Below are 11,276 nucleotides of genomic sequence, written 5' to 3'. Positions count from 1 at the left end.
TTTAGTTTAGAAAAAACAACTCATACATTCACATATTTTGCGTTAAAAGAAAAACACAATAACAGAGCTTTCAATGATACAAACAACTTTTTATTGAAAGGTAAAAGTTTGCATTTGGCATGCATCTCTCTAGGACTTGTCCTCTGCTCAGCCACCGGACATTATTGTACATAAGTAAACAATTATACTGTGCCTGAACCTCCTCAAGAAGTGCTTGAAACTCTCGACAATTCAGAGCACGAGCCATGATGTAATTCACCATTTTTGTGACATCTTTGAGGACATCGTCAAACTTTTTGAACAATTAATGTGATTTTTGCTGTTTGTGCATGCTGATAATTTGTCTACCCTTGGCTCATACTTTGTAAGTTTGAGAGCAACACATGCAGCACTCAGGTCATCTGTTAGCCGGTTTCTGGTGTCAGATTTGATATAATTCAAAGCTGAAAACAGCTGCTCACAAGCATAAGATGATCCAAACAAAGTGAGGAAAGCAATCCCATGTACTTTCATTGACTTAAAATTATTTGGCAGAGAATTCCACACTTTAAGGATTTCATTTTCAGAACTAACTGTGCTATCCTTTGGCATCCATTTTATCTTCTCAAATGTTTCACGCAGGTCATAGAATTTATTTTGCCAGATAGAGCTTTCTTGAAATTTTATTAGCTCCATTTCCAGATTTTCTAAATCTAACCAGTGTAGGAAGGAAAGATCAAGTTCTTCAAATTTGGCTTTATCTCGAGAAGTAAGAAAACACAGGGTTGTCTCCATCTTACGGAACTGTAAAAATCTGTTACTAAAATTCACCTTTGCAGCTGCTACAATGATAGAAAATTCCTTGTAGATTTCCTGATGGCTTGTAGGATTGTCTGCAAATGTTGTAGAATTTCTAAATGCTTTTTTAGATGGACAAACTGAAGACCTGTGGGGCCCCACAGCTCAGCTGAGAGGGGGGGCGAAGCAAGGAGCTCCGCCACAGCCTCCCGGTCCAAATTGAAGACGGGCGGGGCCCGACAAACAGCTGAGCTGCAACTGCAGCTCAGCTGAGAGAGAGGGAGGGCGCCAGCGCAGGCTTGGGGAGCATGGGCTTGGGGAGAAGGAGCACCACCCTCAGCGCCCTCACCACGGCAACGGCACAGCCCTAGGCTGATCCTGCCCTGAGCAGAGGATGGACTAGATGGCCTGTATGGCCCCTTCCAACTCTATAATTCTATGATTCCATGAAATGCAGTTCAATATGCCCAATAGCAAAATGATAAACAATGCAGTATGAAGGAGGGAGAAGAACACTCTCTAAATTTGTCACTCTCCCATCTGTAAAAATATCCTGTATTCTCCCACTCAATTTCCCTTGCATTTACTGTAGAGCATCATACTCTGAGCATGTCCTATCCCCATGCTGGCCTGGCCCCACAAGGAATCCCAGTGGGTTCCTGGAGCAGCGAGTGTCTAAGGGGCACCAAGAATCCTACAGCGCAATCCCAAAAAGACCCTTGTGGGAGGAAGCCCCATTGAATAGACCTGAGTACATATGCTAACAACCCAGTGAGGTATGCAGCCCGTCATGGGAGCCTAAAAATTGATTCCACAACAAATATTATCACATGCATATTATTGCAATTGTCTAAGGCTGATGAAGCCACGATTGTGGCGAAAGCGCTAAGAACTAGCCGGAAAGGCGTTTCCAATTTTTTTTTGCCTGACGAGTCTTACCAGAAAGAGCGACCTTCCATGTTGAAATTTACGGCTATTGAGTGAGATATCGCATACCCACTCTTGAATTTTATGGAGGACTCATACCTGAACTTCCAGGTACTAGCCGGAGATCTCCTGATATTACAACTGTTCTCCATCCAAAAGAGATCAGTTCACCTGGAGAAAATGGCCGCTTTGGAAATTGGACTCTACGGCATTGAAGTCCCTCCCCTTCCCAAACCCCACCCTCCTCAGGCTCCACCCCAAAAACCTCCCGCCGGTGGCGAACAGGGACCTGGCAACCCTAATTGGCACCAATGGAGGAGGAGGCAATAGGAGGCCAGATCTGCTCAGCATGACGTGGTTGGGCCCCGGTGGACTGCGCCCTTTCATACTGCTAGGGGGGAATGTCACTTAAGCTTACTCCATCCTGTGGGGGTGGGGGGACAAGAATAAGCTTCCCGAGCAAACGGCCGGCACACCAGTGAGAAAAGTTCTAGGCCAGACTTTGCTGTGTCCTTATAGGTTCTGGAATGCTCCTGTGTAAAAAGAAAAGGTGACACCCCCCTACACACACCATCTACAGTCTGAAGTGGTTTCTTTAAATAAAAAAACCTCTCCATTCTCCTCTGCAGTCTTTTGAGAGATTTTTGGGGGTGCAACTCTATCACATGGTGCAGCCAAATCTCCTGGCTCAAACTTTCTCCCCATATCATGCCTATGGACGTAATAATGTAAATCACAGGGCAACGGCAAGTGATATACATGTGCCAACGTGCCATCGTGGCTCAAACATGAAGGGGGGGATTTTTTTATTTGCACCACCTGGAAACCCACCAATAATATATTTTAAGAGGAGGCAAATCCCACGTCCAGTATGTGAGCTTTTATAGCTCTTTTCAAGCCAATCTGAGGCCTAGAAAGAATAGCATCCTGTGCTAATTTTAGAAAGCTGACAATTCTAAGTTGGTCCCGGTATGTTTTTATCTGGTATGTTTCTATCCTGCTCTGAGCTCCACCAAGGAGCTCAGAACAGCTTAACATGGCTCTTCTTTGCCCATTCTATCTTAACAACAACCCTGCAAAGTTGATTTGGCTGAGAGAACATGATTGGTTCAAAGGTTTGGCTGGGAGAGCATGACTAGCTCAAATTCTCCCAGCGAGCTTCCATGGCAGTGTGGGGGATTCGAACCTGGGTCTCCCAGATCCTAGTTCCCTGCACTCTAACTACTCTGCCACGCTGGCTGTCAGTGAGGAAAGACTGAGCAGGGCACTTACATGCAAGAAGAGCCAGCGTGGTGTAGTGGTTAAGTGCGGGGGTTAAGAGCAGCGGACTCTAATCTGGAGAACCAGGTTTTATTCCCCACTCCTCCACATGAGTGGCAAGATGCTAATCTGAAGAACTGGGTTGATTTCCCCACTCCTCCACATGAAGCCAGCTGGGTGACCTTGGGCTAGTCACAGCTCTCTCCGAACTCTCTCAGCCCAACCTACCTCACAAGGTGCCTGTTGTGTGGAGAGGAAGGGAAGGTGACTGTAAGCAGGTTTGATTCTTCCTTAAGTGGTAGAGAAAGTCGGCATATAAACACCAACTCTTCTTCTTCTTCTTCTTCTTCTTCCCCCCACTTCTCAGGATTCCCAACCAGCTGCCACGTACTTCCGTCAAGCTGGTGGTCTGACCCTTAGGACCATCAACACCAGTCTGGATTTGCTTTTGGCTTTGGTGCTTCCTGACAGAAGCGTGCTAAGGCGGTCCAGAACAAGGCAGAATATGTGTTGACCTTAGCGTTGCCAGATCCCTCTTCGCCACCGGCGGGAGGTTTTGGGGGCAGAGCCTGAGGAAGGCAGGGTTTGGGGAGGGGAGGGACTTGAATGCCATAGAGTCCAATTTCCAAAGCGGCCATTTTCTCCAGGTGAACTGATCTCTATCGGCTGGAGATCAGTTGTAATAGCAGGTTTCTGACCATGTCAGTTTCATTTTACAAATTAAAGAGTCCAGTATACTCTTTAATTTGTAAGATGAAACTGACATGGTCAGAAATTGTATTAAATAAATACATAAGAATTAAAATAGTATATGAAGCTTACTGAATTTAATATTTACTTTAAATAATGGTTATAAGGTTTAGCCATTGTAGCTACAATTTTTTGTACTAGTTCTGAAGGTAGCTCAAGTTTATTTTTGTAGTAGCTGGAAGTTTGGCAACTCTAGTTGCCAGCAGCGACCAGCCTCTCTTGATCGCAGTAGGCCATGTTGGGGTGTGTGTGTCTCTGTTGATGTGTCTGTTTGGAGTGTGTTTGACGTGTGCTCTTGTGTTGTGAGCCAGCGTGGTGTAGTGGTTAAGAACGGTGGTTTGGAGCGGTGGAGTCTGATCTGGAGAACCGGGTTTGATTCCCCCACTCCTACACATGAGTGGCGGAGGCTGTTGGTGAACTGGATTTGTTTCCCTCCTACACACGAAGCCAGCTGGGTCTAGTCACAGCTCTCTCAGCCTCACCTCACAAGGTGTCTGTTGTGGGGAGGGGAAGGGAAGGAGATTGTAATCCGGTTTGATTCTCCCTTAAGTGGAAGAGAAAGTCGGCATATAAAAACCAACTCTTTCTTCTTCGGGCGACACGGTCTGTGGATGAGGGTGTGGTGTTCCTCAGGGTTACCAGTCCTGGAGTGGGAAATCCCTGGCGGTTTGGGGGCAGAACCCAAGGACGGCAGAATTTGGGGAAGAAGAAGAAGAGTTGGTTTTTTATATGCCGACTTTCTCTACCACTTAAGGGAGACTAAACCGGCTTACAGTCACCTTCCCTTCCCCTCCCCACACAGACACCCCGTGAGGTGAGGCTGAGAGAGCTGTGACTAGCCCAAGGTCACCCAGCTGGTTTTGTGTGTAGGAGTGGGGAAACAAATCCAGTTTACCAGATTGGCCTCCGCCACTCATGTGGAGGAGTGGGGAATCAAACCCGGTTCTCCAGATGAGACTCCACCGCTCCAAACCACCCACTACACCATGCTGGCTCTCTTAACCACTACACCACACTGGGGAGAGAACTCAGTGGGGATGTAATGCCCTAGGCTCCACCCTCTGAAGAAATGATCTCTGTAATCTGGAGATCAATCTGGATGAACTCCAGGCCCCATCTGGAGGTTGGCAACTTTAGTTCTGTGTGAGTGTGAGGGGGTGGCAGGGGGGCGCACTGTGTGTGTGTGGATTGAGCCTGATGGAGTGTTGGGGGGGGTGCACAGGTGGAGACAATGTTTGTTTGTAATCTGTGCAAGCTTTGTTATGTGTGTGTGTTGGGGGGGTGCAGGTTTGTTTGTGTAGTGAGATGCTCACACACGAACACATGAAGCTGCCTTCTACTGAATCAGACCCTCGGTCCATCATAGTCAGCGTTGTCTACTCAGACTGGCAGTGGCTCTCCAGGGTCTCAGGCAGGGGTCTTTCCCATCACTTACCTGCCTAGTCCCTTGAACTGGAGATGCTGGGGATTGAACCTGAGACCTGGTGCATGCTGTGGCGGGAATTTTTTTGTGCCCCCCACCTTCTAGTTCGTTGTGCATGGCCCTCTCTGCCTGCTTCACTTTCCAAAAGGCAGCCCAGAGAGATCTGGCTGGAAAAGAACCTTTCATACAGAGAAGCATTCTTACACAGTCATTCTTAAACAGCATTCAAGCCATATGAGCAAGAAACGATTCAGTTTTATTGAACTTACAAAAAGAATATGAAGCAAAGGAGAAAGCAATACTTAACTGAATATATATGACAGTACTTAACAAACGTAAACATATTGACAGACAACAAATACAAAGGCCCCTGGGTCACTTCCAGAGAGACAGACAGAGATGGCAACCATTCAAAGGGTCTGTGGTCTCTCAGTGGAAGGACAAAGAACTGGGGTTTTGGGTTGTTCCTTTATAGAGAGGGGGGTCCCAAATGACCCCTCCCTGACACATTCTTAGGAAATGAGTTTTCTGCAAATCATGACTTAATTGTTTAGAAATATCTTGTTCCATAATAATTCTTTTCACTGCCTGTTTTGATATCTGATTGTGCTTGTCCATCAGTCAGTGTTCCCATGTTCTGAAAACAACTTCTCCCTTAGTGAACAAATGATTTGTTGTCTGTTTTTATAACCTTGCATAAATTTTGGGGCATCTGATGTGCTTTGGGTGGTTAATTGCTGCGATGCAATTACTTATGACCCTTTTAGGTCAGAGTCCTGCTTGGAGCTGATGTCAGCTAATAGCTGCTTTCTGAAAGTCAGGTCTATAGGTGATAATGTATGTGGTCAATTTCAACCCAAACTCTTTTAATATAGATTACTAATATTTTTAATATAAACTAATGATCAATACTGAAAATTCTCGCGACACATGCCAAGCAGATGCTCTGCCACGGAGTCACGGCCCCTTCTCAGTTGATTTACCCTTAGGGTATGGAAGGATCTCCAGGGCCTCAGGCAGAGGTCTTTCACATCACCTACTCGCCTAGTCCCTTTAACTGCAAATGCCGGGGGACTGAACCTGGGACCTTCTGCATGTCAAGCAGAGGCTCTCCCATTGAGCCATGGCCCCTTCTGTTGATTTACCCTTAGGGTATGGAAGGATCTCCAGGGCCTCAGGCAGAGGTCTTTCACATCACCTACTTGCCTAGTCCCTTTAACTGCAGATGCCTGAGATTGAACCTGGGACCTTCTGCATGCCAAGCAGAGGCTCTACCATTGAACCACAGCCCCTCCCCTACAGGAACAGTACAATTAAAGAACACATGAAGCTGCCTCATACTGAATCTGACCCTTGGTCCATCAAAGCCAGTGTTGTCTACTCAGACTAGCAGCGGCTTTCCCAGCAGAGGTCTTTCCCATCATCTACTTGCCTAATCCCTTTAACTGGAGATGCCCGGGGATTGAACCTGGGACCTTCGGGGTGCCAAGCAGATGTTCTACCACTGAGCCACAGCCCCTCCCCAGTTGATTTACCCCCTAGGGTATGGAAGAGTCTCCAGGGTCTCAGGCGGAGGTCTTTCCCATCATCTACTTGCGTGGTTCCTTGAACTGGAGATGCCCGGGGATTGAACCTGGGACCTTCGGCGTGCCAAGAAGATGTTCTCCCACTAAGCCACAGCCCCTCCCCAGTTGATTTACCCCTAGGGTATGGAAGGGTCTCCAGGGTCTCAGTCGGAGGTCTTTCCCATCATCTACTTGCGTGGTTCCTTGAACTGGAGATGCCCGAGGATTGAACCTGGGACCTTCGGCGTGCCAAGCAGATGTTCTACCACTAAGCCACGGCCCCTCCCCAGTTGATTTACCCCTAGGGTATGGAAGGGTCTCAGGCGGAGGTCTTTCCCATCATCTACTTGCGTGGTTCCTTGAACTGGAGATGCCGGGGGATTGAACCTGGGACCTTCTGCATGCCAAGCAGAGGCTCCACCACCGACCCACAGATCCTGCGAGACGGTCTTTGTGGGGGGTGTAATCTATACGAGGAAGACCCAACAAGAGAAGGATGGACTCAATCAAGGAAGCCGCAGCCTTCAGTTTGCAAGATCTGAACAAGGCTGTCCAAGACAGGACATTTTGGAGGGCTTTCATTCATAGGGTCGCCACGAGTCGGAAGCGACTTGACGGCACTTCACACACAATCTATACGCGATCTGTTTGTGGGGTGCCCGTCTGGGGGCTTGGGGGGGGGGCTGTGTCGTGTGCCCAGCGGGTCTGCGCGGCGCGTGGGAGGGGTCTGCGCGTGCACGGGAGGCGCGCCTCGAAATCCCCCCCCAGCTCCACCCCGGCGCCGCGAACCGGGGAGGGGACCGTCGAGGGGCCCCCCCAACTCCCCCCAAAGTCCCCGGGAAGTTCCTCCGGGCCCGGCCTCGACGCCCCCCGCCCCGATCCCCCCATCGCAGTCAGCGGGAGGGGGGGAGAGGCTGGGAGCGCCCCCTCCCCGTCCCCTCCCCTCCCCTCCCCTCCTGCAGCACCTGGCGCCGCCGCCCCTCGCATTGGCTGCCGGCGGCCGTCAATCGGGGCCGGGCGCTGCTGACATCATGCTGCAGTAGAGGGGCTGGGCAGGGAGGAGAGAGCCAGCCGTCCCAGCAGCCGTCCAGCCTTGCCCGGGGAGCCCCCCAGCCCGCGCCCTCCTCCTCCTCCTCTTCCTCCTCGCCTTCCTCCGTCCGGCCAGGCGCAGGGCGGCCCCCCAAGCCGCTCCCCGGCAAGATGGGCTGGAGGCAGCCCCGCGCCTGCCTGCCTCTGCGCCTCCTCCTCCTCCTCCTCGCCTGCGCCCTGGGCAACAAAGGTGAGTGGGGCCCGGGGGGGGGGGCCGGCTCCGGCTCCCCCCGTCGACGCGCGCCTCCCCTCCCGCTCGCCCGCCCCGTCCCATCCCATCCCATCCCGGGGTTGGGCTCCCCCCCCTCTTTGGCCGCTCCTCGCCTTCTGTGGGGAGGGGGGCCTCAGATCCCTTCTTTCCCCCCCCCGTCCCATCCCGGGGTTGGGCTCCCCCCCCTCTTTGGCCGCTCCTCGCCTTCTGTGGGGAGGGGGCCTCAGATCCCTTCTCCCCCCCCCCCGGTCCCATCCCCGGGGTTGGGCTCCCCTCCCCTCTCTTTGGCCGCTCCTCGCCTTCTGTGGGGAGGGGGGGCTCAGATCCCTTCTTCCCCCCCCGTCCCATCCCGGGGTTGGGCTCCCCCCCTCTCTTTGGCCGCCCCTCGCCTTCTGTGGGGAGGGGGGCCTCAGATCCCTTCTTTCCCCCCCCCCGTCCCATCCCGGGGTTGGGCTCCCCCCCCTCTCTTTGGCCTCTCCTCGCCTTCTGTGGGGAGGGGGGGCTCAGATCTCTTCTCCCCCACCCCTTCCCATCCCGGGGTTGGGCTGCCCCCCCTCTCTTTGGCCGCTCCTCGCCTTCTGTGGGGAGGGGGCCTCAGATCCCTTCTCCTCCCCCCCGTCCCATCCCGGGGTTGGGCTCCCCCCCCTTTGGCCGCTCCTCGCCTTCTGTGGGGAGGGGGGCCTCAGATCCCTTCTCCCCCCCCCCAATCCCTCGCTCCGCCTTGCCCTCCGGCCTCTTCCCCCATTCATTCTCTGCCTCTCCGGGAGGAACACGCCCATGTACACATGAAGCTGCCTTCTACTGAATCAGACCCTCCTTGGTCCGTTCAAGTCAGGGTTGCCTACTCGGACCGGCGGCTCTCCGGGGGTCTCGGGCAGGGGTCTTTCACATCGCCTACTTGCCTGGTCCCTTTATCTGGAGATGTCGGGGATTGAACCTGGGACCTTCTTGCATGCCAAGCAGAGGCTCTATCACTGAGCCACGGCCCCTTCCCAGTTGATTGACCCTTGAGGTATGGAAGGGTCTCCAGGGTCTCAGGCAGGGGTCTTTAACATCACCTGCAGAGGCTCTACTACTGAGCCACAGCCCCTCCCCATGGCTCTCCAGGGTCTCAGGCAGAGAGAGGTCTTTCCCATCTCCTACCTGCCTAGCCCCTTTATCTGGAGATGCCGGGGGATTGAACCTGGGACCTTCTGCATGCCACGCAGAGGCTCTGCCGCTGAGCCAAAGCCCCTCCCCTTTCCAAGCACCAGGGGGCTCCTTGCAGCCCCCTACCCTAGCCAGCAACCCCTCGCCCTACATATGCTGCTGCCTCCCTGCACGCCCAGGAAGATGCCCGATCCTCCCCTCTCCCCGCCTGTCTGCACCCTCGGGTCCCCTATCTCGGCTGCCTCCTCTGTCGGATTAATTATGGAGGGATCGATAATCGATTGCGCGGAGGGGAGGGCCGGGGACTGCTGAGCAGGGTGGATGCAACCCCGGAGGAGCTTGGACATTCTGAGCACGGCTGTGGGAACATGCGTGCGCGGCTGCACATGAGAAGGGGCGAGATCGAGGGGACCAGAAGGCAGGGAGGCGAGATCATTGAAGGGACCGGCTGCTGCAGGAAGAAGGGGAAGAGAGGAATAGTCTGAGAAGGCGGAGAAAACCCTTCCCACCTGCCTCCGGTGTGCAGCAGCAGGATGGGAGTGCGAAGGTGTATTTACTGCTTTTAAACCCCCCCCCCAAATGGGAGGGGGAGGTTGCAGGAGAGCTATGCAGCAGCAGCATTAGGATTCTGTGTGCCCTGATGGTTTTGCAGATAGGAGTGGAATAAGTATTCCCTTTTTTTTCCCCTCCCAGATGCCGCTAGTGGGTGGTTTTGGCATTTCTGGGCGCTTCTCCATGAGGGGGAAGGATGGGCGAGAGCCCCCTCCCCTCGCCAAAGAGCCTCTTCTCGAGATACCACCGTGGACTCTTCAAGTGGCAGATGGAAGGATTTTCTTCCTTCGCCGCCTGATTGTTGCCCCAGCAACAGGGTGTAGTTTGCACCGTAACAACCACCCCCCCTTTGGGGGGCCAGGCCCACAACAAAGGTTATCAGCAGGACTTGGAAAATGCCAATGGTGGGAGTGGGGGGCTTTTGCATTCAGAGGTAAAGGGGAGAAGAGAGTCACTCCCACAACCGATGCTGGCTATGTACTGATAAGACAACCGGGCGGGAGATGTGTTGCTGGATTGTGCGTACGTGTGCATACAACCACCTTATAGAATCATAGAGTTGGAAAGTACCGCCAGGGTCATTTAGTCCAACCCCCTGCACAATGCAGGAAATTCACCACTACCTCCCCCCCACACACACACACACCCCTACTCCATGCCCAGAAGATGGCCAAGGTGCCCTCCCTCTCATGATCTGCCTAAGGTCATAGAATCAGCCTTGCTGACAGATGGCCATCTAGCCTCTGCTGAAAAACCTCCTGGGAAGGAGAGCCCACCATCTCCCGAGGAAGCCTGTTCCACTGAGGAACCACTCTGACCGTCAGAAAATTTCTAACCTTGGAACGCATCAAGCGCAATCGACCTGACCTCCCGCAGATCTGCGCCGTGCAGTTCTCTGGCACTCCTCTCTGAACCCACAGACAACCCCCCCCCCAAAAAAAGATCACCGTTCCACCAGATTTGGTGCATCTCAGGCTCCCGGGAGCTGAGCTGTCTGTCTCCCTCCTGCGGTTCCGTCTCCTGGGCCGTCTGCAAAGACCGACCCCGTACTCCGCAGTCACAAGCAGCAGCTTTTCTAGGCATGCTTCCCACTCCGTTGTGCCTTCAGCGTCTGCTACCCAATGCATGCAAGAAAAGAACAGCTGCTTCACTGGACGAGGGCCCCGTCTCTCTGGTCCAGCGTCTTGTTTTCCCACCGAGGCCGGCTGGATGCTTCTGGAAGCTCACAAGTAGGACGTGCCAGTCCTACTTCTCTCCCTCCCTCCCTCAGGGTTGCCGTCCTCTATTTCGGTCCCTAGCAGCCGGTTCTCCAAGGTATACTGCCTGCATATATGGAGGTTTGAGTTAACTCTCCTGGCAGAGAGCTCTGGATAGGAGAGAATGACAGGCCCGGCTCCACTGAGCGCCATGGCTGTGTTTGAGCCAATTTTAAAGCGTCCGCCAGCAAAAACAGTCGCTGTCACCGTGTCTTGTGACGGTGAAGTCAACAAATGACTTATGCGCTGAATGGAAGAAGTCCTTTCAGATTTACTCTCTGTCTGTTCTCTCCATCTGCCCCAGGTCTAGTTCCAAG

At 52.9% G+C, this 11,276-nt stretch overlaps 1 protein-coding gene across 1 annotated transcript in view; it reads left to right on the top strand.

Annotated features, from left to right (window-relative positions):
* The first annotated feature begins 7,900 nt into the window (after positions 1-7,900).
* The window catches only part of CLSTN3 (calsyntenin 3), a 45,462-nt gene continuing 42,086 nt past the window's right edge, over positions 7,901-11,276 (top strand). Inside the window, exon 1 of the mRNA XM_056848447.1 lies at positions 7,901-7,981. Within this exon, the coding sequence (XP_056704425.1) occupies positions 7,903-7,981 (79 nt within the window). The 5' untranslated portion in view covers positions 7,901-7,902. The remainder of the gene's footprint in view (positions 7,982-11,276) is intronic.

Source organism: Euleptes europaea, chromosome 4 (genome assembly GCF_029931775.1).
Source record: "Euleptes europaea isolate rEulEur1 chromosome 4, rEulEur1.hap1, whole genome shotgun sequence".
In the NCBI taxonomy this organism is placed as follows: Eukaryota; Metazoa; Chordata; class Lepidosauria; order Squamata; family Sphaerodactylidae; genus Euleptes; species Euleptes europaea.
The sequence above is the reverse complement of the archived record's forward strand: the minus strand, read 5'-3'. Positions and strand labels throughout refer to the sequence as shown.